General features: G+C 40.7%; 2 protein-coding genes and 1 long non-coding RNA gene across 27 annotated transcripts in view; 2 read left to right on the forward strand and 1 right to left on the reverse strand.

Moving 5' to 3' along the window:
* The window catches only part of LOC139762691 (GATOR2 complex protein WDR24-like), a 458282-nt gene extending 445140 nt beyond the window's left edge, over nt 1-13142 (forward strand). For 3 of the 5 annotated variants that reach the window (XM_071687656.1, XM_071687654.1, XM_071687655.1), the window contains 3 exons: nt 8692-8807; nt 11755-11913; nt 12978-13142. In XM_071687656.1, coding sequence (XP_071543757.1) covers nt 8692-8807; nt 11755-11853 — 215 coding nt within the window. In that variant the 3' untranslated portion in view covers nt 11854-11913; nt 12978-13142. Of the gene's footprint in view, nt 1-8691; nt 8808-9396; nt 9504-11754; nt 11914-12977 lie in introns of all 5 variants that reach the window. The other 2 variants (XM_071687657.1, XM_071687658.1) reach the window with 2 other exon arrangements.
* The window catches only part of LOC139762694 (uncharacterized), a 74312-nt gene continuing 65043 nt past the window's right edge, over nt 11970-21238 (reverse strand). For 20 of the 21 annotated variants that reach the window (XR_011715794.1, XR_011715793.1, XR_011715790.1 and 17 more), the window contains 4 exons: nt 18572-19249; nt 18070-18331; nt 15691-15827; nt 11970-13156 (listed from right to left, as the gene is read on the reverse strand). This is a non-coding gene — a long non-coding RNA (uncharacterized lncRNA). The remainder of the gene's footprint in view (nt 13157-15690; nt 15828-18069; nt 18332-18571; nt 19250-21238) is intronic. The other variant, XR_011715795.1, reaches the window with a different exon arrangement.
* Nucleotides 14181-18841, forward strand: LOC139762692 (uncharacterized). The gene is made up of 4 exons (XM_071687659.1): nt 14181-15179; nt 15348-15446; nt 15727-15782; nt 16963-18841. Exons 1-3 carry the CDS (start codon nt 14966-14968, stop codon nt 15738-15740), a joined length of 327 nt encoding a protein of 108 aa, XP_071543760.1. The 5' UTR covers nt 14181-14965; the 3' UTR covers nt 15741-15782; nt 16963-18841.

The raw sequence follows: 21238 nt of genomic DNA on the forward strand, positions 1-21238 counted from the left end.
TCCCAAACCACTCTTCCCATTTACCCTTGAGCTTTGTCTCACTCAGAGCCAAAACATACAGGTTCCTTTCGTCAAACATACTACCTATCATATTTATTTATACTACCGTCATATTTATTTATATTACTATTTATTATACTTTGTTGCTATCTCCCGCGTTAGCGAGGTAGTGCAAGGAAACAGACAAAAGAATGGCCCAACCCACCCACATACAAATGTATTTGCAAACACGTCCACACACAGCACATATACATACCAATGCATCTCAACATTTACATATGTATACACACAGACTTTTACATTTATACACATGTACATAATTCATACTGTCTGCCCTTATTCATTCCCATTGCCACCCCACCCTACATGAAATGACAACCCCCTCCCCCCGCATGTACAAGGTAGTGCTAGGAAAAGACAACAAAGGCCACATTCGTTCACACTCAGTCTCCAGTTCTCATGTATAATGCACCAAAACCACAGCTCCCTTTCCACATCCAGGCCTCACAAAACTTTCCATGGTTTACCCCAGACGCTTCACATTCCTTGGTTCAATCCATTGCCAGCATGTCAACCCTGGTATACCACATCGTTCCAGTTCACTATTCCTTGCACGCCTTTCACCCTCCTGCATGTTGAGGCCCCGATCACTCAAAATCTTTTCCACTCCATCATTCCACCTCCAATTTGGTCTCCCACTTCTCCTCGTTCCCTCCACCTCTGACACATATATCCTCTTTGTCAATCTTTCCTCACTCGTTCTCTCCATGTGACCAAACCATTTCAAAACACCATCTTCTGCTCTCTCAACCACACTCTTTTTATTACCACACATCTCTCTTACCCTTTCATTACTTACTTGATCAAACCACCTCACACCACATATTGTCCTCAGACATCTCATTTCCAGCACATCCACCCTCCTCCGCACAACTCTATCTATAGCCCACTCCTTGCAACCATATAACATTGTTGGAACCACTATTCCTTCAAACATACCCATTTTTACTTTCCAAGATAATGTTCTCGACTTCCACACATTCTTCAACGCTCCCAGAACTTTCGCCCCCTCCCCCACCCTTTGATTCACTTCTGCTTCCATGGCTCCATCCGCTGCCAAACCACTCCCAGATATCTAAAACACTTCACTTCCTCTAGATTTTCTCCATTTAAACTTACTTCCCAATTGATTTGTCCCTCAACCCTACTGTACCTAATAATCTTGCTCTTATCCACATTTACTCTCAGCTTTCTTCTTTCACACACTTTACCAAACTCAGTCACCAGTTTCTGCAGTTTCTCACCCGAATCAGCCAACAGCGCTGTGTCATCAGCGAACAACAACTTCACTTCCCAAGCTCTCTCATCCACAACAAACTGCATACTTGCCCCTCTTTCCAAAACTCTTGCATTCACCTCCCTAAAAACCCCATCCATAAACAAATTAAACAACCATGGAGACATCACGCACCCCTGCCGCAAACGAACATTCAATGAGAACCAATCACTTTCCTCTCTTCCTACACGTACACGTGCCTTACATCCTTGATAAAAACTTTTCACTACTTCTAACAACTAATACCTTCGACAGAGCATCTCTATCAAGCTACATACAAATCCATTTGCTTTTCTAAGTATTTCTCACATACATTCTTCAAAGCAAACACCTGATCCACGCATACTCTACCACTTCTGAAACCACACTGCTCTTCCCCAATCTGATGCTCTGTACATGCCTTCACCCTCTCAATCAATACTCTCCCGTATAATTTCCTAGGAATACTCAACAAACTTATAGCTCTGTAATTTGAGCACTCACTCTTATCCCCTTTGCCTTTGTACAGTGGCACTATGCAAGCATTCCACCAATCCTCAAGCACCTCACCATGAGTCATGCATACATTGAATAACCTGACCAACTAGTCAAAAATACAGTCTCACCCTTTTTTAATAAATTCCACTGCAATACCATCCAAACCCACTGCCTTTCTGGCTATCATCTTTCACAAAGCTTTTTGTACCTCTTCTCAGTTTACCAAATCATTCTCCCCAACCCTCTCACTTTGCACACCACCTCGACCAAAACACTCTATATCTGCCACTCTATCATCAAACACATTCAACAAACCTTCAAAATACTCACTCCATCTCCTTTTCACATCACCACTACTTGTTATCACCTCCCCATTAGTCCCCTTTCTCCCCTATCCCTGGGGACAGGGGAGAAAGAATACTTCCCACGCATTCCTCACGTGTCGTAGAAGGCAACTAAAGGGGATGGGAGCGAGGGGCCAGAAACCCTCTCCTCCTTGTATTTTAACTTTCTAAAAGGGGAAACAGAAGAAGGAGTCATGTGGGGAGTGCTCATCCTCCTCGAAGGCTCAGATTGGGGTGTCTAAATGTGTGTGGATGTAACCAAGATGAGAAAAAAGGAGAGATAGGTAGTATGTTTGAGGAAAGGAACCTGGATGTTTTGGCTCTGAGTAGAACGAAGCTCAAGGGTAAAGGGGAAGAGTGGTTTGGGAATGTCTTGGGAGTAAAGTCAGGGATTAGTGAGAGCAGAAGAGCAAGGGAAGGGGTAGCACTACTCCTGAAACAGGAGTGGTGGGATTATGTGATACAGTGTAAGAAAGTAAACTCTAGATTGATATGGGTAAAATTGAAAGTGGATGGAGAGAGATGGGTGATTATTGGTGCATATGCACCTGGGCATGAGAAGAAAGATCATGAGAGGCAAGTGTTTTGGGAGCAGCTGAGTGAGTGGGTTAGTGGTTTTGATGCACAAGACCGGGTTATAGTGATGGGTGATTTGAATGCAAAGGTGAGTAATGTGGCAGTTGAGGGAATAATTGGTATACATGGAGTGTTCAGTGTTGTAAATGGAAATGGTGAAGAGCTTGTAGATTTATGTGCTGAAAAAGGACTGTTGATTGGGAATACCTGGTTTAAAAAGTGAGATATACATAAGTATATGTATGTAAGTAGGAGAGATGGCCAGAGAGCGTTATTGGATTACGTGTTAATTGATAGGTGCGCAAAAGGGAGACTTTTGGATGTTAATGTGCTGAGAGGTGCAACTGGAGGGATGTCTGATCATTATCTTGTGGAGGCGAAGGTGAAGATTTGTTGGGGTTTTCAGAAAAGAAGAGAGAATGTTGGGGTGAAGAGAGTGGTGACAGTAAGTGAGCTTGGGAAGGAGACTGAGTACAGAATAGAAGAAGGTGAGAACAAAGGAGGTAAGGGGAGTGGGGGAGGAATGGGATGTATTTAGGGAAGCAGTGATGGCTTGCGCAAAAGATGCTTGTAGCATGAGAAGCGTGGGAGGTGGGTTGATTAGAAACAGTAGTGAGTGGTGGGATGAAGAAGTAAGATTATTAGTGAAAGAGAAGAGAGAGACATTTGGACGATTTTTGCGGGGAAAAAATGCAAATGAGTGGGAAATGTATAAAAGAAAGAGGCAGGAGGTCAAGAGAAAGGTGCAAGAGGTGAAAAAAAAGGGCAAATGAGAGTTGGGGTGAGAGATTATCATTAAATCTTAGGGAGAATAAAAAGATGTTTTGGAAGGAGGTAAATAAAATGCGTAAGACAAGGGAGCAAATGGGAACTTCGGGGAAGGGGGCTAATGGGGAGGTGATAACAAGTAGTGGTGATGTGAGAAGGAAATGGATTGAGTATTTTGAAGGTTTGTTGAATGTGTTTGATGATAGAGTGGTGATATAGGGTGTTTTGGTCGAGGTGGTGTGCAAAGTGAGAGGGTTAGGGAAAATGATTTGGTAAACATAGAAGAGGTAGTAAAAGCTTTGCGGAAGATGAAAGCCGGCAAGGCAGCAGGTTTGGATGGTATTGCAGTGGAATTTATTAAGAAAGGGGGTGACTGTATTGTTGACTTGTTGGTAAGGTTATTTGATTTATGTATGATTCATAGTGAGGTGCCTGAGGATTGGCGGAATGCTTGCATAGATTGTACAAAGGGAAAGGGGATAAGAGTGAGTGCGCCAAATTACAGAGGTATAAGTTTGTTGAGTATTCCTGGGAAATTATATGGGAGGGTATTGATTGAGATGGTGAAAGCATGTACAGAGCATCAGATTGGGGAAGAGCAGTGTGGTTTCAGAACTGGTAGAGGATGTGTGGATCAGGTGTTTGCTTTGAAGAATGTATGTGAGAAATACTTAGAAAAGCAAATGGATTTGTATGTTGCATTTATGGATCTGGAGAAGGCATATGATAAGAGTTGATAGAGATGCTCTGTGGAAGGTATTAAGAATATATGGTGTGGGAGGCAAGTTGTTAGAAGCAGTGAAAAGTTTTTATCGAGGATGTAAGGCATGTGCACATGTAGGAAGAGAGGAAAGTGATTGGTTCTCAGTGAATGTAGGTTTGCGGCAGGGGCGTGTGATGTCTCCATGGTTGTTTAATTTGTTTATGTATGGGGTTGTTATGGAGGTGAATGCAAGAGTTTTGGAAAGAGGGGCAAGTATGCAGTCTGTTGTGGATGAGAGAGCTTGGGAAGTGAGTCAGTTGTTGTTCGCTGATGATACAGCGCTGGTGGCTGATTCATGTGAGAAACTGCAGAAGCTGGTGACTGAGTTTGATAAAGTGTGTGAAAGAAGAAAGTTAAGAGTAAATGTGAATAAAAGCGATGTTATTAAGTACAGTAGGGTTGAGGGTCAAGGCAATTGGGAGGTAAGTTTGAATGGAGAAAAACTGGAGGAAGTAAAGTATTTTAGATATCTGGGAGTGGATCTGGCAGTGGATGGAACCATGGAAGCGGAAGTGAATCATAGGGTGGGGGAGGGGGCGAAAGTTCTGGGAGCCTTGAAGAATGTGTGGAAGTCGAGAAGATTATCTTGGAAAGCAAAAATGGGTATGTTTGAAGGAATAGTGGTTCCAACAATGTTGTATGGTTGTGAGGCGTGGGCTATGGATAGAATTGTGCACAGGAGGGTGGATGTGCTGGAAATGATATGTTTGAGGACAATATGAGGTATGAGGTGGTTTGATCGAGTAAGTAATGTAAGGATAAGAGAGATGTGTGGAAATAAAAAGAGCATGGTTGAGAGAGCAGAAGAGAGTGTTTTGAAATGGTTTGGTCACATGGAGATAATGAGTGAGGAAAGATCAACCAAGAGGATATATGTGTCAGAGGTGGAGGGAACGAGAGAAGTGGGAGAGCAAATTGGAGGTGGAAAGATGGAGTGAAAAAAGATTTTGAGTGCCGGGGCCTGAACATGCAGGAGGGTGAAAGGCGTGCAAGGAATAGAGTGAATTGGAACGATGTGGTATACCAGGGTCGACGTGCTGTCAATGGATTGAACCAGGGAATGTGAAGCGTCTGGGGTAAACCATGGAAAGTTGTGTGGGGCCTGGATGTGGAAAGGGAGCCCACACACGCACATATACACACCTATACATTTCAATGTATACAAAAATATGCATATACAGACAAATACATACATACACACATACATATTCATGCTTGCTGCCCTCAGCCATGCCATTCCCGTTGCCACCCCTCCACACATGAAATGGTACCCCCCCTACCCCCCACACGTGCATGATGTAGCACTAGGAAAAGACAACAAAGGCCACATTCGTTCCTACTCAGTCTCTAGCTGTCATGTATAATGCGCCAAAACCACAGCTACCTCTCCACATCTAGGCCCCACAAAATTTTCCACAGTTTACCCCAGACACTTCACATGCCCTGGTTCAATCCATTGACAGCACGTCAACCCTGGTATACCACATCATTCCAATTCACTCTATTCCTTGCACACCTTTCACCCTCATGAATATTCAGGCCCTGATCCCTTAAAATCGTTTTTGCTCCATTCTTCTACCTCCAATTTGGTCTCCTACTTCTCGTTCCCTCCACCTCTGACACATACATCCTCTTTGTCAATCTTTCCTCGCTCATTCTCTCCATGTGACCAAATCATTTCAATATACCCTCTTCTCTCTCAACTGCACTCTTTTTATTACCACACATCTCTCTTACCCTTTCATTACTTGCTCGATCAAACCCCCTCACATCACATTTTGTCCTCGATCATCTCATTTCCAACACATCCACCCTCCTCCGCACAACCCTATCTATAGCCCATGCCTCGCAACCATATAACATTGTTGGAACCACTGTTTCTTCAAAAATAGCCATTTTTTTTTTCTGAGATAATGTTCTTGCCTTTCACACAGTCTTCAACACTCCCAGAATCTTCACCTCCTCCCCCACCCTGTGACTCACTTCCACTTCCATGGTTCCAGTTGCTGCTAAATCCACTCCCAGATATCTAAAACACTTCCCTTCCACCAATTTTCTCCATTCAAACTTACCTCCCAGTTGACTTGTTCCACAACCCTACTGTACCTAATAACCATGCTCTTACTCACATTTACTCTCAGCCTTCTTCTTTCACACACTTTACCAAACTCAGTCACCAGCTTCTGCAGTTTCTCACCCGAATCAGCCACCAGTGCTGTATCGTCAGCGAACAACAGCTGACTCACTTCCCAAGCCCACTCATCCACAACAGACTGCATACTTGCCCCTCTCTCCAAAACTCTTGCATTCACCTCTCTAACAATCCCATCCGCATACAAATTAAACAACAGTGGAGACATCACGCACCCTTGCCACAAATCGACATTCATTGGGAACCAATCACTTCCCTCTCTTCCTACTCGTACACATGCCGTATATCCTCGATAAAAACTTTTCACTGCTCCTAGCAACTTGCCTCCCACACCATATACTCTTAATACCTTCAACAGAGCATCTCTATCAGCTGTCATATGCCTTCTCCAGATCCGTGAATGCTACATACAAATCCATTTGTTTTTCTAAGTATTTCTCACATATATTCTTCAAAGCAAACACCTGATCCACACATCCTCTACCACTTCTGAAACCACACTGCTCTTCCCCAATCTGATGCTCTATTCATGCCTTCACCCTCTCAATCAATAGCCTCCCATGTAATTTCCCAGGAATACTCAACAAACTTATACCTCTGTAATTTGAATGCTCACCTTTATCCCCTTTGCCTTTGTACAATGGCACTATGCATGCATTCTGCCAATCCTCAGGCACCTCACCATGAACCATACATACATTGAATATCCTCACCAACCAGTCAACAACACAGTCATTCCCTTTTTTAATAAATTCCACTGCAATACCATCCAAACCTGCCTCCTTGTTGGCTTTCATCTTCCACAAAGCTTTCACTTCCTCTTCTCTGTTTACCAAACCATTCTCCCTGACCCTCTCACTTTGCACTCCACCTCACCCAAAACACCCTATATCTTCCACTCTCTCATCTAACTTATTCAACAAACCTTCAAAATACTCACTCCATCATCCCACATCACCACTACCTATTATTACCTCCCCATTAGCCACTTTCACTGATGTTCCCATTTGTTCTCTTGTCTTATGCACTTTATTTATCTTCTTCCAAAACATCTTTTTATTCTCCCTAAAATTTAATGATACTCTCTCACCCCAACTCTCATATTCCCTCTGTTTCACCTTTTGCACCTTTCTCTTGACCTCTTGCCTCTTTCTTTTATACATCTTTCAGTCATTTGCACTATTTCCCTACAAAAATTGTCCAAATACCTCTCTCTTCTCTTTCACTAATAATCTTCTTCATCCCACCACTCACTACCCTTTCTAATCTGCCCACCTCCCACAGTTCTCATGCCACACGCATCTTTTGCACAAGTCATCACTGCTTTCCTAAATACATCCTATTCCTCCCCCACTCCCCTTATGTCCTTTGTTCTCACCTTTTTCCATTCTGCACTCAGACTCTCCTTGTACTTCCCCACACAAGTATCCTTCCCAAGCTCACTTACTTTCACCACTCTCTTCACCTCAACATTCTCTTTTCTTTTCTGAAAACCTCTACAAATCTTCACCTTCGCCTCCTTAAGATAATGATCATACATTCCCCCAGTTGCATCTCTCAGCACATTAACATCCAAAAGTCTCTCTCACGCCTATCAATTAACACGTAATCCAATAACATTCTCTGGCCATCTCTCCTACTTACATACGTATACTTATGTATAGCTCTCTTTTCAAACCAGGTATTCCCAGTCACCAGTCCTTTTTCAGCACTGAAATCTACAAGCTCTTCAGCATTTCAACACTGAACACCACATGTACACTTGTTATTCCCTCAACGGCCACATTACTCACCTTTGCATTCAAATCACCCATCACTATAACCCAGTCGTGCATCAAAACTGCTAACACACTCGCTCAGCTGCTCCCAAAACACTTGCCTCTCATGATCTTTCTTCTCTTGCCCAGGTGCATAGGCACCAGTAATCACCCATCTCTCTCCCTCCATTTTCAGTTTTACCCATATCAATCTAGAATGTTTCATATGCTTAATATTTCCTTTTCTGCAGTTCCTGAATTATCTTTAAACATCTTTCTGTATTTTTCTCATATTTTTTCTGTCAGAGACTGATAAAGCCATACTTTAAAGCACTGCATTACTATAATCGCTGTGCTATTTCTTTGTTCATAATCTTTCACTGTTGATTTTACCCTCTAGTCTCTATATCATATTGCTTTCTGTGCACCATACAGCATTGTTGAGTAGTACCACTTATAAGAGATTTGTGGTTTTCATAACAGCGTTATTATTAATTTGTATTTTTTGAATTTTTCAGATTGTGTCCTTGCAATGGCTTCCACTAACGGGGCTGTTGTCACCTGGAACCTTAATAAATCATCCAGGTCAAAGTTGGATTGTGTTTTCAATGATCATAGTCGGACTGTTCACAAGGCATGTAGTTCTTAGCATTGAGAGTTCTTTGGACTCTGAAATTTGATCATGTAATCTCTTTCTTGTGAGTGAATTTTGATGAGAAAGTCATAAAGTATTTTTCTTAATGATTTTTTGAAACGCTGGATTTCACTACTGAAAGTGATGAATGGCATATTTATTTAATATATTCATATTAGAAGTTAAGGGAGCAAGTTTGATGTGGAGACCAAAAATTATTTTTAAGGATTGGAGTGAAAGTGGTTTTAAGTTATTGAGGCCTGAACATGCTGGAAGAAGATAGGCATGCAAGAGATAGAAAAAATGGAGTGATCTGGTTTGCTGGGGGCAACATGCTGTTACTGGGCTGGGCCAGGGCACTGAAGTGGTCTGGGGCTTGATCTTAGTGCAGTATTGACTGCTAGAGAGTGGATTTGAGCAAATGAGGTCATTCTGACTGTTTCTGGTGTTACCTTGGTACACAAGATATGGTGAGCAAGAATGAAAGAGATTTTTTCATATTTTAGGGATAATATTTATGTGTGATATGGTATTTTTAAAGTGTTTTTCATATTGAAAGTGGTTTGGGACAAACATAGTCTTTTTACAGGTTAGTTTTCATCAAAGTGAACCACACTGACTGATATCAGGGTCTCATGATGGATTCATGAAGCTGTTTGATCTACGAAGAAGAGAAACTTCTCAAACATTTACCAGGTTTGGAAATTTTTATTCATTATTTATTTTCATTTGTTTTGCTTTGTCGCTGTCTCCCACGTTAGCGAGGTAGCGCAAGGAAACAGACGAAAGAATGGCCCAACCCACCCACATACACATGTATATACATACATATCCACACACGCAAATATACATACCTATACATCTCAATGTATACATATATATACACACACAGACATATACATATATACACATGTACATAATTCATACTGTCTGCCTTTATTCATTCCCATCGCCACCTCGCCACACGTGGAATAACAACCCCCTCCCCCTCATGTGTGTGAGGTAGTGCTAGGAAAAGAAAACAAAGGCCCCATTCGTTCACACTCAGTCTCTAGCTGTCATGTAATAATGCACCGAAGCCACAGCTCCCTTTCCACATCCAGGCCCCACACAACTTTCCATGGTTTACCCCAGACGCTTCACATGCCCTGATTCAATCCACTGACAGCACGTCAACCCCGGTATACCACATCGATCCAATTCACTCTATTCCTTGCCCGCCTTTCACCCTCCTGCATGTTCAGGCCCCGATCACACAAAATCTTTTTCACTCCATCTTTCCACCTCCAATTTGGTCTCCCACTTCTCCTCGTTCCCTCCACCTCTGACACATATATCCTCTTGGTCAATCTTTCCTCACTCATTCTCTCCATGTGCCCAAACCATTTCAAAACACCCTCTTCTGCTCTCTCAACCACGCTCTTTTTATTTCCACACATCTTTCCTACCCTTACATTACTTACTCAATCAAACCACCTTACACCACACATTGTCCTCAAACATCTCATTTCCAGCACATCCACCCTCCTGCGCACAACTCTATCCATAGCCCACGCCTCGCAACCATACAACATTGTTAGAACCACTATTCCTTCAAACACCCATTTTTGCTTTCCGAGATAATGTTCTCAACTTCCACACATTCTTCAAGGCTCCCAGAATTTTTGCCCCCTCCCCCACCCTATGATTCACTTCCGCTTCCATGGTTCCATCCGCTGCCAGATCCACTTCCAGATATCTAAAACACTTTACTTCCTCCAGCTTTTCTCCATTCAAACTCACCTCCCAATTGACTTGACCCTCAACCCTACTGCACCCAATAACCTTGCTCTTATTCACATTTATTCTTAACTTTCTTCTTTCACACACTTTACCAAACTCAGTCACCAGCTTCTGCAGTTTCTTACATGAATCAGCCACCAGCGCTGTATCATCAGCGAACAACAACTGACTCACTTTCCAAGCTCTCTCATCCACAACAGACTGCATACTTGCCCCTCTTTCCAAAACTCTTGCATTCGCCTCCCTAACGACCCCATCCATAAACAAATTAAACAACCATGGAGACATCACACACCCCTGCCGCAAACCTACATTCACTGAGAACCAATCACTCTCCTCTCTTCCTACACGTACACATGCCTTACATCCTCGATAAAAACTTTTCACTGCTTCTAACAACTTGCCTCCCACACCATATATTCTTATATCCTTCCACAGAGCATCTCTATCAACTCTATCATATGCCTTCTCCAGATCCATAAATGCTACATACAAATCCATTTGTTTTTCTAAGTATTTCTTGCATACATTCTTCAAAATATTTGTATAAATATATAAAATATTTATTTTTTTTAATCATACTTTGTTGCTGTCTCCCACATTAGCGAGGTAGTGCAAGGAAACAGATGAGGAAGTCCAACCCACCCTCATACACATGTAATACATGAACGCCCATACAAGCACATATACATACATGTACATTTCAACATATACATACACAGACATACATGTATGTACATATTCATATGCACTGCCTTCATCCATTCCCGTCACAAACCTTTCATTCATGGAATGGTTTAGAAACATGATTTAGAATGAGAGGAAAGAATGATTGAGAGGGTACAAGTTGGAAATGGAGGGAGGAAGAGCGAGAACAAGGATAAGTTGGAAGGATGGAGCGAGATGTAAGAGATGGACATGCAGTCAACAGGCTGGATCAGGGCATGTGAAGCTGTTAGGAGAAACTGTGAAAAGATGAGGGGCTTAACCGTGAATAAGGACATGTAGTTTCTGTGCATTATGCATGAGAGTTAGTGTATGTGAGCAAATGGGGCCATTTTTCCTCTGCTCCTGGTGCTGCCTCAGAGTGTGGAGAAATTGTGTACATAAACGATATATATTTTTTCGTATTGTGTATGTCATGTATGCATATTCTTCTTCACAGTTTACTGTAGTGGCAGAATATGTGGCAGACCACACCACCTCTGGGATGTTCATGACATCCAACCTTCCAATCAAGGAAAGTTTCTTTACGTTAGCTTAGCTTAAGGTTGCAGACCATCCCCACTTTGAAGACAATTTAAAGTACACAGCAGGAGTCTTGGTAAGTTCTTTTTCTTTGTTCCTTGGAGTGTTATGGCATACAAATGAAATTCTGAGTCAGTCACCAATTTATTTTCATGTAGTAATGAATATCTAAAGCATATTTTAACATCATGACAAAGGATATTAAATTCTTTGCACTTCCTTCTTATTTTGAACAAGTATGCCTTTATACTAGTTGAATTGTACAATCAGACTGTAAATTACTTTTAATTCTAAGGTGTCAATATGACAAACGTATCAATATGACAAACAAGAAAAATCCTGAAGAAAGCCTTTGCAACTAGTCTCGTATTGCTTTCCTCGTATGGGGATCTATGGAGCCATCAGTGACACTATTACCAGTCTCTTGCCAAAATGAATGACCACTTAACCCTACTGAGAGGAGAGCAGAGGTAGAATTCAATTTGATATCAACTGCACCCAGGGTAAAAGCAATTTATGCTGTGATTGTACATAAATATAGTTTCTTTACTGAAGTTAAGCAAAAACTTACGTGGATATGGTATTGTCTCGTACTTAAAAAGTCTGTAAACTTGTCATGATGACAGTTACCTGTAGTTTACCTACATAATATTCTGCAAATAGTTTGTGTGGGAAAACAAGGGTACATAAAGTTTCAATCATGGTGCAAATACAGTATCTTGTGTATGTCTTTGCTCCTGATTAGAAAAACTTCCTTTGAGACATGTAGGGATTGCTTAGCCTTTGAAGCCTTAAAAGCTCTCAGCTGGGCAGAGATTAAGTTCATAAAAAAAAAGCTTGTTACAAACATTACTTTAGTTTTGTTCAAGAACGTTGGTTCCATTTATACAATTTAGTTGCGGATATTTACAAAACACTTTGTTGCCTACTTAGAATCCTATTGACAGTATTTTATTGGTTACAGAAGAATTTTGCCTTATTTTTTCCTATAACTTTTATATTAAAAAAGATGGCCAAATTCATCATCCATCCTTACTGACCAGAGGTTTTACCTTTTTTACAAAATGTAAGGGAATCTGTATGTGGGTGAAAGTTGAAAACCATTGCAATATGTGAATACTTAAAAATTCCAATTTTCAGGTATACCGATACAATAAAGCAACAAAGAATTTTGAAATGTTCCAACATTTGACTGCTTACGGAGTGGTTGACCAGGCAGTGCTTCATGTGGATAACAGCCTTTATTTGCTCCTTGTTTCCAGTGCTGAAGCCAAGTTGTATGTATATGAATATCACCATCCTGAGGTAAGTTGAATGTTCTGGAAAAATAGAAAAATGTCAGTACCAGTAAATTTACCTTAGTCTCTCCTTTAATGAAACTAATTCCTTTTAACGAGGGTTTTGATCTGTTCAAAATATCTGTGAAGGACCCATACTCGCTACTGATTCCGAAAGTAGAAGATGGGACATTCATAGCAGTTTCAACATCGCATGGTATTGTTCAATTCAAGGTTCACATGAAAGGTGTAGACCTGGACTTGCTGTTCCTTTAAACTTTTAAGGATTTAAACTATATATCCTACTGAATTTTGCAGATTAGTGTACATATTCTTGAAAAGATAAACATAATGGTTTTGCTGACTTTGCCTAACTGAAAGGTTTGCTCACTTCAGAAGCTGTTTTGAATATTTCCTTTAAGAAAACAAATAAGATATGAAGAGTAGGGAAAATGATTTGGTAAATAGAGAAGAGGTAGTAAAAGCTTCACGGAAGATGAAAGCTGGCAAGGCAGCAGGTTTGGATAGTTTTGCAATGGAATTTATTAAAAAAGGGGGTGACTGTACTGTTGACTGGTTGGTAAGATTATTTTATGTATGTATGATTCATGGTGAGGTGCCTGAGGATTGGCGAAATGCTTGCATAGTGCCATTGTACAAAGGCAAAGGGGATAAGAGTGAATGCTCAAATTACAGAGGTATAAGTTTGTTAAGTATTCCTGGTAAATTGTATGGGAGGGTATTGATTGAGAGGGTGAAGGCATGTACAGAGCATCAGATTGGGGAAGAGCAGTGTGGTTTCAGAAGTGGTAGAGGATGTGTGGATCAGGTGTTTGCTTTGAAGAATGTATGTGAGAAATACTTAGGAAAACAAATGGATTTGTATGTAGCATTTATGGATCTGGAGAAGGCATATGATAGAGTTGATAGAGATGCTCTGTGGAAGGTATTAAGAATATATGGTGTGGGAGGCAAGTTGTTAGAAGCAGTGAAAAGTTTTTATCGAGGATGTAAGGCATGTGTACGTGTAGGAAGAGAGGAAAGTGATTGGTTCTCAGTGAATGTAGGTTTGCGGCAGGGGTGTGTGATGTCTCCATGGTTGTTTAATTTGTTTATGGATGGGGTTGTTAGGGAGGTGAATGCAAGAGTTTTGGAAAGAGGGGCAAGTATGCAGTCTGTTGTGGATGAGAGAGCTTGGGAAGTGAGTCAGTTGTTGTTCGCTGATGATACAGCGCTGGTGGCTGATTCATGTAAGAAACTGCAGAAGCTGGTGACTGAGTTTGGTAAAGTGTGTGAAAGAAGAAAGTTAAGAGTAAACGTGAATAAGAGCAAGGTTATTAGGTACAGTAGGGTTGAGGGTCAAGTCAATTGGGAGGTAAGTTTGAATGGAGAAAAACTGGAGGAAGCAAAGTGTTTTAGATATCTGGGAGTGGATCTGGCAGCGGATGGAACTATGGAAGCGGAAGTGAATCATAGGGTGGGGGAGGGGGCGAAAATTCTGGGAGCCTCGCAACCATATAACATTGTTGGAACCACTTTTCCTTCAAACATACCCATTTTTCCTCTGAGATGCCATCCTCCAGCACTTCCTCACGTGGCCCTCTCCCTCCCTCTCATTCCTTTACCAAGGTCCCCACCCTCCACCAGGGCCACCCTCCCTCCCTCCTTCACCAGGGTGACCACCCTCCACCATCACTTCACTCCACAAGGGATATGCTTCCAGATTTAGGGCCAGACTGGTATTTTGACAAGTTTGATACACATAAATCTCCGCCATCTTAGGTTGGGATGGTTCAGTGGGTGGAGACTGAACGATGTTGGTGATAATGTTGGAGACAGACAGTAGGGGCAATGATGGTAGTGGTGAAGGTCACCAGGGGATTCTCTGATGGGGCTAATTCCAGAACAAAAGTGGAAACATGGCCGAGCATTACACAGCAGATAAATGCTGCTTTCCCCTGCTTTTCAAGAACTGTGGAACAACAGGTTCAGAAGAGGTATCACAACATTATATCCTCAGGAAAGAATAAGATTGCTACTCATAAGAGGCTCTTCTGTAAAACAGGTAAGTAACTTATGAAACTATACCCATTTTGGAAATAAGACAAGTTTCACAGTCTCAATGTGAAATAGGCTAGGCATAAGCTAAGTTGTATGAAAAAGACATGCATGGGCTAAGTTATTGCCATAAAATACTTGTGAATTTGTCTAATTGCTGTATGTATTTTAACAGGTGGTGGTCGACTACATGATAAGCCTCTGCTTGATCCTTTGTCACATGCAGTAGCAGGTATTCTTGGTGCTGACAGCCCAAGCATCACAGGAATTTCAGGTACGATTCTGTGACTAATGACTCCTGTGAGGATACCAGTAGTTTAGCAATTTGTATATATTTTCTTTGTTCACCAGAAGTAACCATTTGCGGCGCTGAAATTTGTATGTACTTATAATTTTTTCCCATATGACTTGGCTTAAGTCAAGAGGGCTTTTTATAGTATTATAGAAAAGTATTAAAGTTTGGTAAATCAAATGAGGTTACAATTTAGTTCATATTACAGCCTAAGTTTTAAACTTACATTTTACAATTAACTTGATTCCTTTCTCTCCCACAGGATGCGCACCATGATGATACCTCCTCCTCAGTCCTCGCATGAATCCCTGCCTTCAGGTACAATGCTGATGCATAGGCCTACGTCTACAGACTTGGGACAATCTATTAAAAAAAATAAGACCTAAAAATTAGAGAACTGCAAAACAAAAGTGCAATCTACTTGCAGTTAAAATTCCTAACCAATAATTCGTCTACTACTTCTTTGAAACAACTTTTTAACACCTCTCAGATTCACTTATAATTTGCTGATACTCTTATCTCCAAATCATAGTGTGTGGACAAGTTAATCAATTTCTTTACTGGAAAAAAATGTTTACAGAGCTGAATATTTGATTTCCCAGGTAGAAATAATTTATAACAATCCACAGATTGTTGTGACAAAGGTATGATACGGTTATGAAACATCTTTGGAGTTTGTGTGATGTCTTTTATCAAATAAGGAATGTATACCAGTATAATGGTCATTATTTATTTATTATACTTAGTTGCTGTCTCCCGCGTTAGTGAGGTAGCGCAAGGAAAAAGACGAATGAATGGCCCAACCCACCCACACACACATACATAAATGCCCACACATGCACACATACATACCTATACATTTCAACGTATACATACACAGACATATACATATATACACATGTACATATTCATACTTGCTGCCTTCATCCATTTTCGTCGCCACCCTGCCACACATGAAATAGCACCCCACAATCTCCCCATGCGGTAGCGCTAGGAAAAGATAACATATGCCACATTCGTTCACACTCAGTCTCTAGCTGTCATGTGTTATGCACCAAAACCACAGCTCCCTTTTCACATCCAGGCCCCACAAAACTTTTACCCCAGACACTTCACATGCCCTGGTTCAATCCATTAACAGCACATCGACCCCAGTATACCACATCATTCCAATTCACTATTTCTTGCACGCCTTTCACCCTCCTGTATGATCAGGCCCAATTCGCTCAAAATCTTTTTCACTTCATCCTTCCACCTCCAATTTGGTCTCCCACTTCCTGTTCCCTCCATCAATGATACACATATCCTCTTTGCCAATTTTTCCTCGCTCATTCTCTCTCCATAACTACTAAAGAATTCGACACCTTAAAACCCATCCAAAAAAAAATACCCCCCCCCCAAAAAAAATGATAGTTAACAAAAATCACCAATCCCTCAAACCTACTGAATGCAATAACCTTGCTTTTATTCACATTTACTCTGCTTTCTTCTTTCACAGACTTTACGAAGCTTGGTCACCAACTTCTGCAGTTTCTCACCCGAATCAGCAACCAGCCCTGTATCATCAGCAAACGACAACTGACTTGCTTCCCAAGCCCTCTCATCCGCAACAGACTGCATAATTGCCCCTCTCCAAAACTCTTCCATTCTCCTCCCTAACAACCCCATCCATAAACAAATTAAACAACCATGGAGACATCACACACCCCTGCTGCAAACCTACATTCACTGAGAACCAATCACTTTCCTCTCTTCCTACTCTTACACATGCCTTATATCCTTGATGAAAACTTTTCATTGCTCTGACAACTTACCTCCCACACCATATATTCTTAATACCTTCTACAGAGTATCTCTATCAACTCTTATCATATGCCTTCTCCAGATCCATAAATGCTACATACAAATCCCTCTGCTTTTCTAAGTATTTCTCATATACATTCTTCAAAGCAAACACCTGATCCACACATCCTCTACCACTTCTGAAATCTGATGCTCTGTACATTCCTTTACCCTCTCAATCAATACCCTCCCATATAATTTCCCAGGAATACTCAACAAACTTATACCTCTGTAACTTGAACACTCGCCTTTGTATAATGGCACTATGCATGCATTTTCCCAATCTGCAGGGTTTTCACCATACATACATTGAATATCCTTACCAACCAGTCAACAACACGGTCACCCCCTATTTCAATAAATTCAACTGCAATACCATCCAATCCTGCCAAATTGCTGGCTTTCAACTCCTACAAAGCTTTAACTACCTCTTCTCTATTCACCAAACCATTCTCCCTGACCCTCTCACTTCGCACACATCTTGCAAAGCACCCTTTATCTGCCACTCTATCAGCAAACCTTCAAAATACTCACTCTTATCTCTTCACTTCCACTACTTGTTGTTACCTCCCCATTTAGCCCCCTTCACTGATGTTCCCATTTGTTCTCTTGTACACTTTATGTACCTCCTTCCAAAACATCTTTTTATCCGCCAACAAAGCCCATTCTTCACTAAGTTTTCAGTTTGTAAAAGTGTGCATGATACTGAATCGCTGTTCTGCCATGAAGTGTAAATTAGCAAAGTAGTCTCTGCAACACAAACCTAGAGGTGCATCTCCTGGGTTTAAGTGATTTGAGTGTGCTGCTGCATCCAAATTATATCCAAGAAAAATGTCGAGGTCACTTTCATCTCGAAGGTGTAAATTCACTTCTTTGCATATATTATGGAGAACAACACACGCCATGATTATGTGATTGATTTGTTCTGTCTTGACCCCGAGTCACTTCACCATGCAAAACATGCCACCTTCGTTTCAGCTGTCCAATCCCCCTTTCCACAGTACATCTAGTTTTCTTCTTGTGTCCTGTAATACATGAATCTTATTATGTACAAATCTGAGTTTGGACGTTAGTCCCAGGCTAATCATCTAGCTTGTTTTCTCATAATCTAGAAATCTTTTGCACACTGGGTTAGGTTAGGTCAATTTTGGATTTTGGAAACACTTAAAAGACATGAAACCTGTTTCTTCTACAGCCTATGTAGATATGTAAATAATATTGACATTTTGTCACAAGTAAACATGCAAGAAAACGTTTAACATTACCCGTTACAAGCTGTCTGAGAACCATCATCAGGTCTTAGGTAAAGCGTCAAAAGCCAACACTTGCAATGGTAATTAATATCACCAAGAAGATGACAATATGGTAGTACAGTATGGCTTTCAAATAATCTTCTCATCCCATTTTCTTGAATCCTCGAATCGTGTTGATCCTGGCCAATGTACAACCATGTTCATTATCTTGTCCTTGGCATAAAAAAATATTTATATAATGTTCTTTGTTCACGAGTGCCATCTACAGCACCCACACCACCAGGGAAGACCCTAATCTGCATAAATTCTGTTTTGTCTACCATCCGTCTGTGCAATAACCCTACTTACAGTGGGTTGTGTTGGTCCACAACGTGATCTTTTCCAGTTGCAATATAACGTAAGGTCATCATCGCTCAGTTCCGGCATGATACAGAGCCGTCTTCCTTGCTGTAGTACTTTCTATTTCCCGCTAAATCTCTGATCTATTTCTCAATCTGTGACCACCTGTCTTCCCGCACAGTCAAGCTGGTATCTTCTGACATCCATCCCCTCATACACACCCCCAGAACAACGGGGCCTAAAAGTTTTCAGCTGAACAAGTGTTCCTTGTCGTCCCAGCCATGTTTGCCTCACTAAGCAAATTCTTAACTGCTTTTGAGGCTTTCCATCCCTGAGGCATCAACCAGGAATCTGAAAAAAAAAGTAAAAACTTTGATATGTACTATGCAAAATACAAACATGTTTATTATATTTAATCGCCGTCTCCTGCGTTAGCAAGGTAGCGTAAGGAAACAGACGAGAAGTCCAACCTACCCACATACACATAAATGCACCATATATACATACATATACATTTCAATGTATATATCTGTATAAGAGTGGATGAGCCTTTCTTCATCTGTTTCCTGGCGCTTCCTTGTTGATGAGGTAAACAGCGATTATAATAATATGAGTGTATATGTAATGTAGGTAATGTATACATGTATGTATTCATACTTAAAGTAATAAAGTATACAATATAAACAAAAATCAACAATTATTCAAACCTTTGTATCTCCATTGTTTTAGCAACTTGGACTCGTGAGCGAGGTTGCAAACATGTTATTTTCACCATCTTCCTATGTCACTGATGTAATGTAATGTAATAAATATTTGTTTACGGAAGTGTATCAGTTTCATTTATAAAAATAAGACCCTGATAAGAGCCATTATCTTGTCTGACTAAAATCAATTATCAAAAATCAGGATATAAACTAAAAAAAAAACCGCTTAAAACTGATTATCTAAAAGATCTAAGATCCACACTTAAATGACTTTAAAAGAGCCATTAAATTTAATGATCTGTAACGATAAAAAATAAAAAAAAAATTTTGTTTTGGTCATTTTATAAGTAGTTTACAAAACCCTATATAAGCTGAGCGGACAGAGTTACAACCATCCAACCCCTCTGGTGTCTGACCACAGACAGGCTGACCCAGTTCTAAGGGCCTAGGTCAGCAGCTAGATCATGGCACTAAATCAAGGGTCGGCACATAAGGCCCTGAAGTGTACAACCCAAGTTCAACACACTTCACAATACAATTATCAATAAACTCACAAATAACATGAGCTACTAAATACATTAATTATCTAAAAGAAAAAAAAATTCCAACCACCACCACAAATGAGTTAATGATCGAAAGTTTTTTTTTTTTTTTAGTGATCTTATGATTCGTTTTCCTTTTTGGCAAGAAAAAGTGTCTAAGTAAATAATTTTCAAAGCCACTATCTATCTATCTATATGACGCCAACTCCCTTCCGCAACCCCCCCCCCCCCCAAAAAAAAATAAAGATATGTCCACGGAAATAGTCTCCATAACTAGTATACATCAGTGCCACTTTTTAACTTTTAGTGGATCACCCTTATTTCTGGTCATAATTTCTCCTTAGAAACTTTCTTAAGGGAGTTTGGACTGATGTACTAACTGCGTTTTGGCTGTGTTTCGAAGCCTCATTGAGTCAGTTGAATCGGAACAGCTTCGATCAGGGCTAGTCCCGTATTTTCCACTGCTGTACTACAGAATGAAAGGAAAAGACGTCTTAAAAATAACTATAAAAGCCTCAGAATTGTACTATTGAGTTACCTTCCTCTTTAAAACGTAATTTCTGGTATAAAAATCCAAGTTCTGTACGTTATTTCATACTTTATGAGACAGGGTTCGAACTTCACTGGTTCACACAAGTAAGAAGAGAAAGTATGAAACACTGCCATCTATGTTTTGGATATGGTACTAAAACTGCCACCTATGTTTTGGATATGGTACTATCACAACACTTCATTAAATCGTGATCTTGATATCATTTACAGTTATATAACCATCAAAGACATTGAAAACCATCTTAATTCCACGCCTGGCATCTAATTAAGGACTCTCAACACCATCAGGATGTTAGAAGACAGAAAATTCCTGTATTTCCTCGTGATTTTGAGTTACCAGCTAGGGATTTGACGCCGTCGCCAAGTCATGCAAGAGTTTCCAGGGACGGTATAAATTCCATGAGCCAAGATGGCCATTTGCTGGTAGGAGCCGCTGACGGGGAGGACCTACGCGTGACACACCGTCCATCAAACCCTTATTTTAAGGTTAGTATATGCAAATTGTTCGAGAAATTTGTTGGCCAGTTGTAATGTTATGCATA

Source organism: Panulirus ornatus, chromosome 44 (genome assembly GCF_036320965.1).
Source record: "Panulirus ornatus isolate Po-2019 chromosome 44, ASM3632096v1, whole genome shotgun sequence".
Taxonomy (NCBI): domain Eukaryota; kingdom Metazoa; phylum Arthropoda; class Malacostraca; order Decapoda; family Palinuridae; genus Panulirus; species Panulirus ornatus.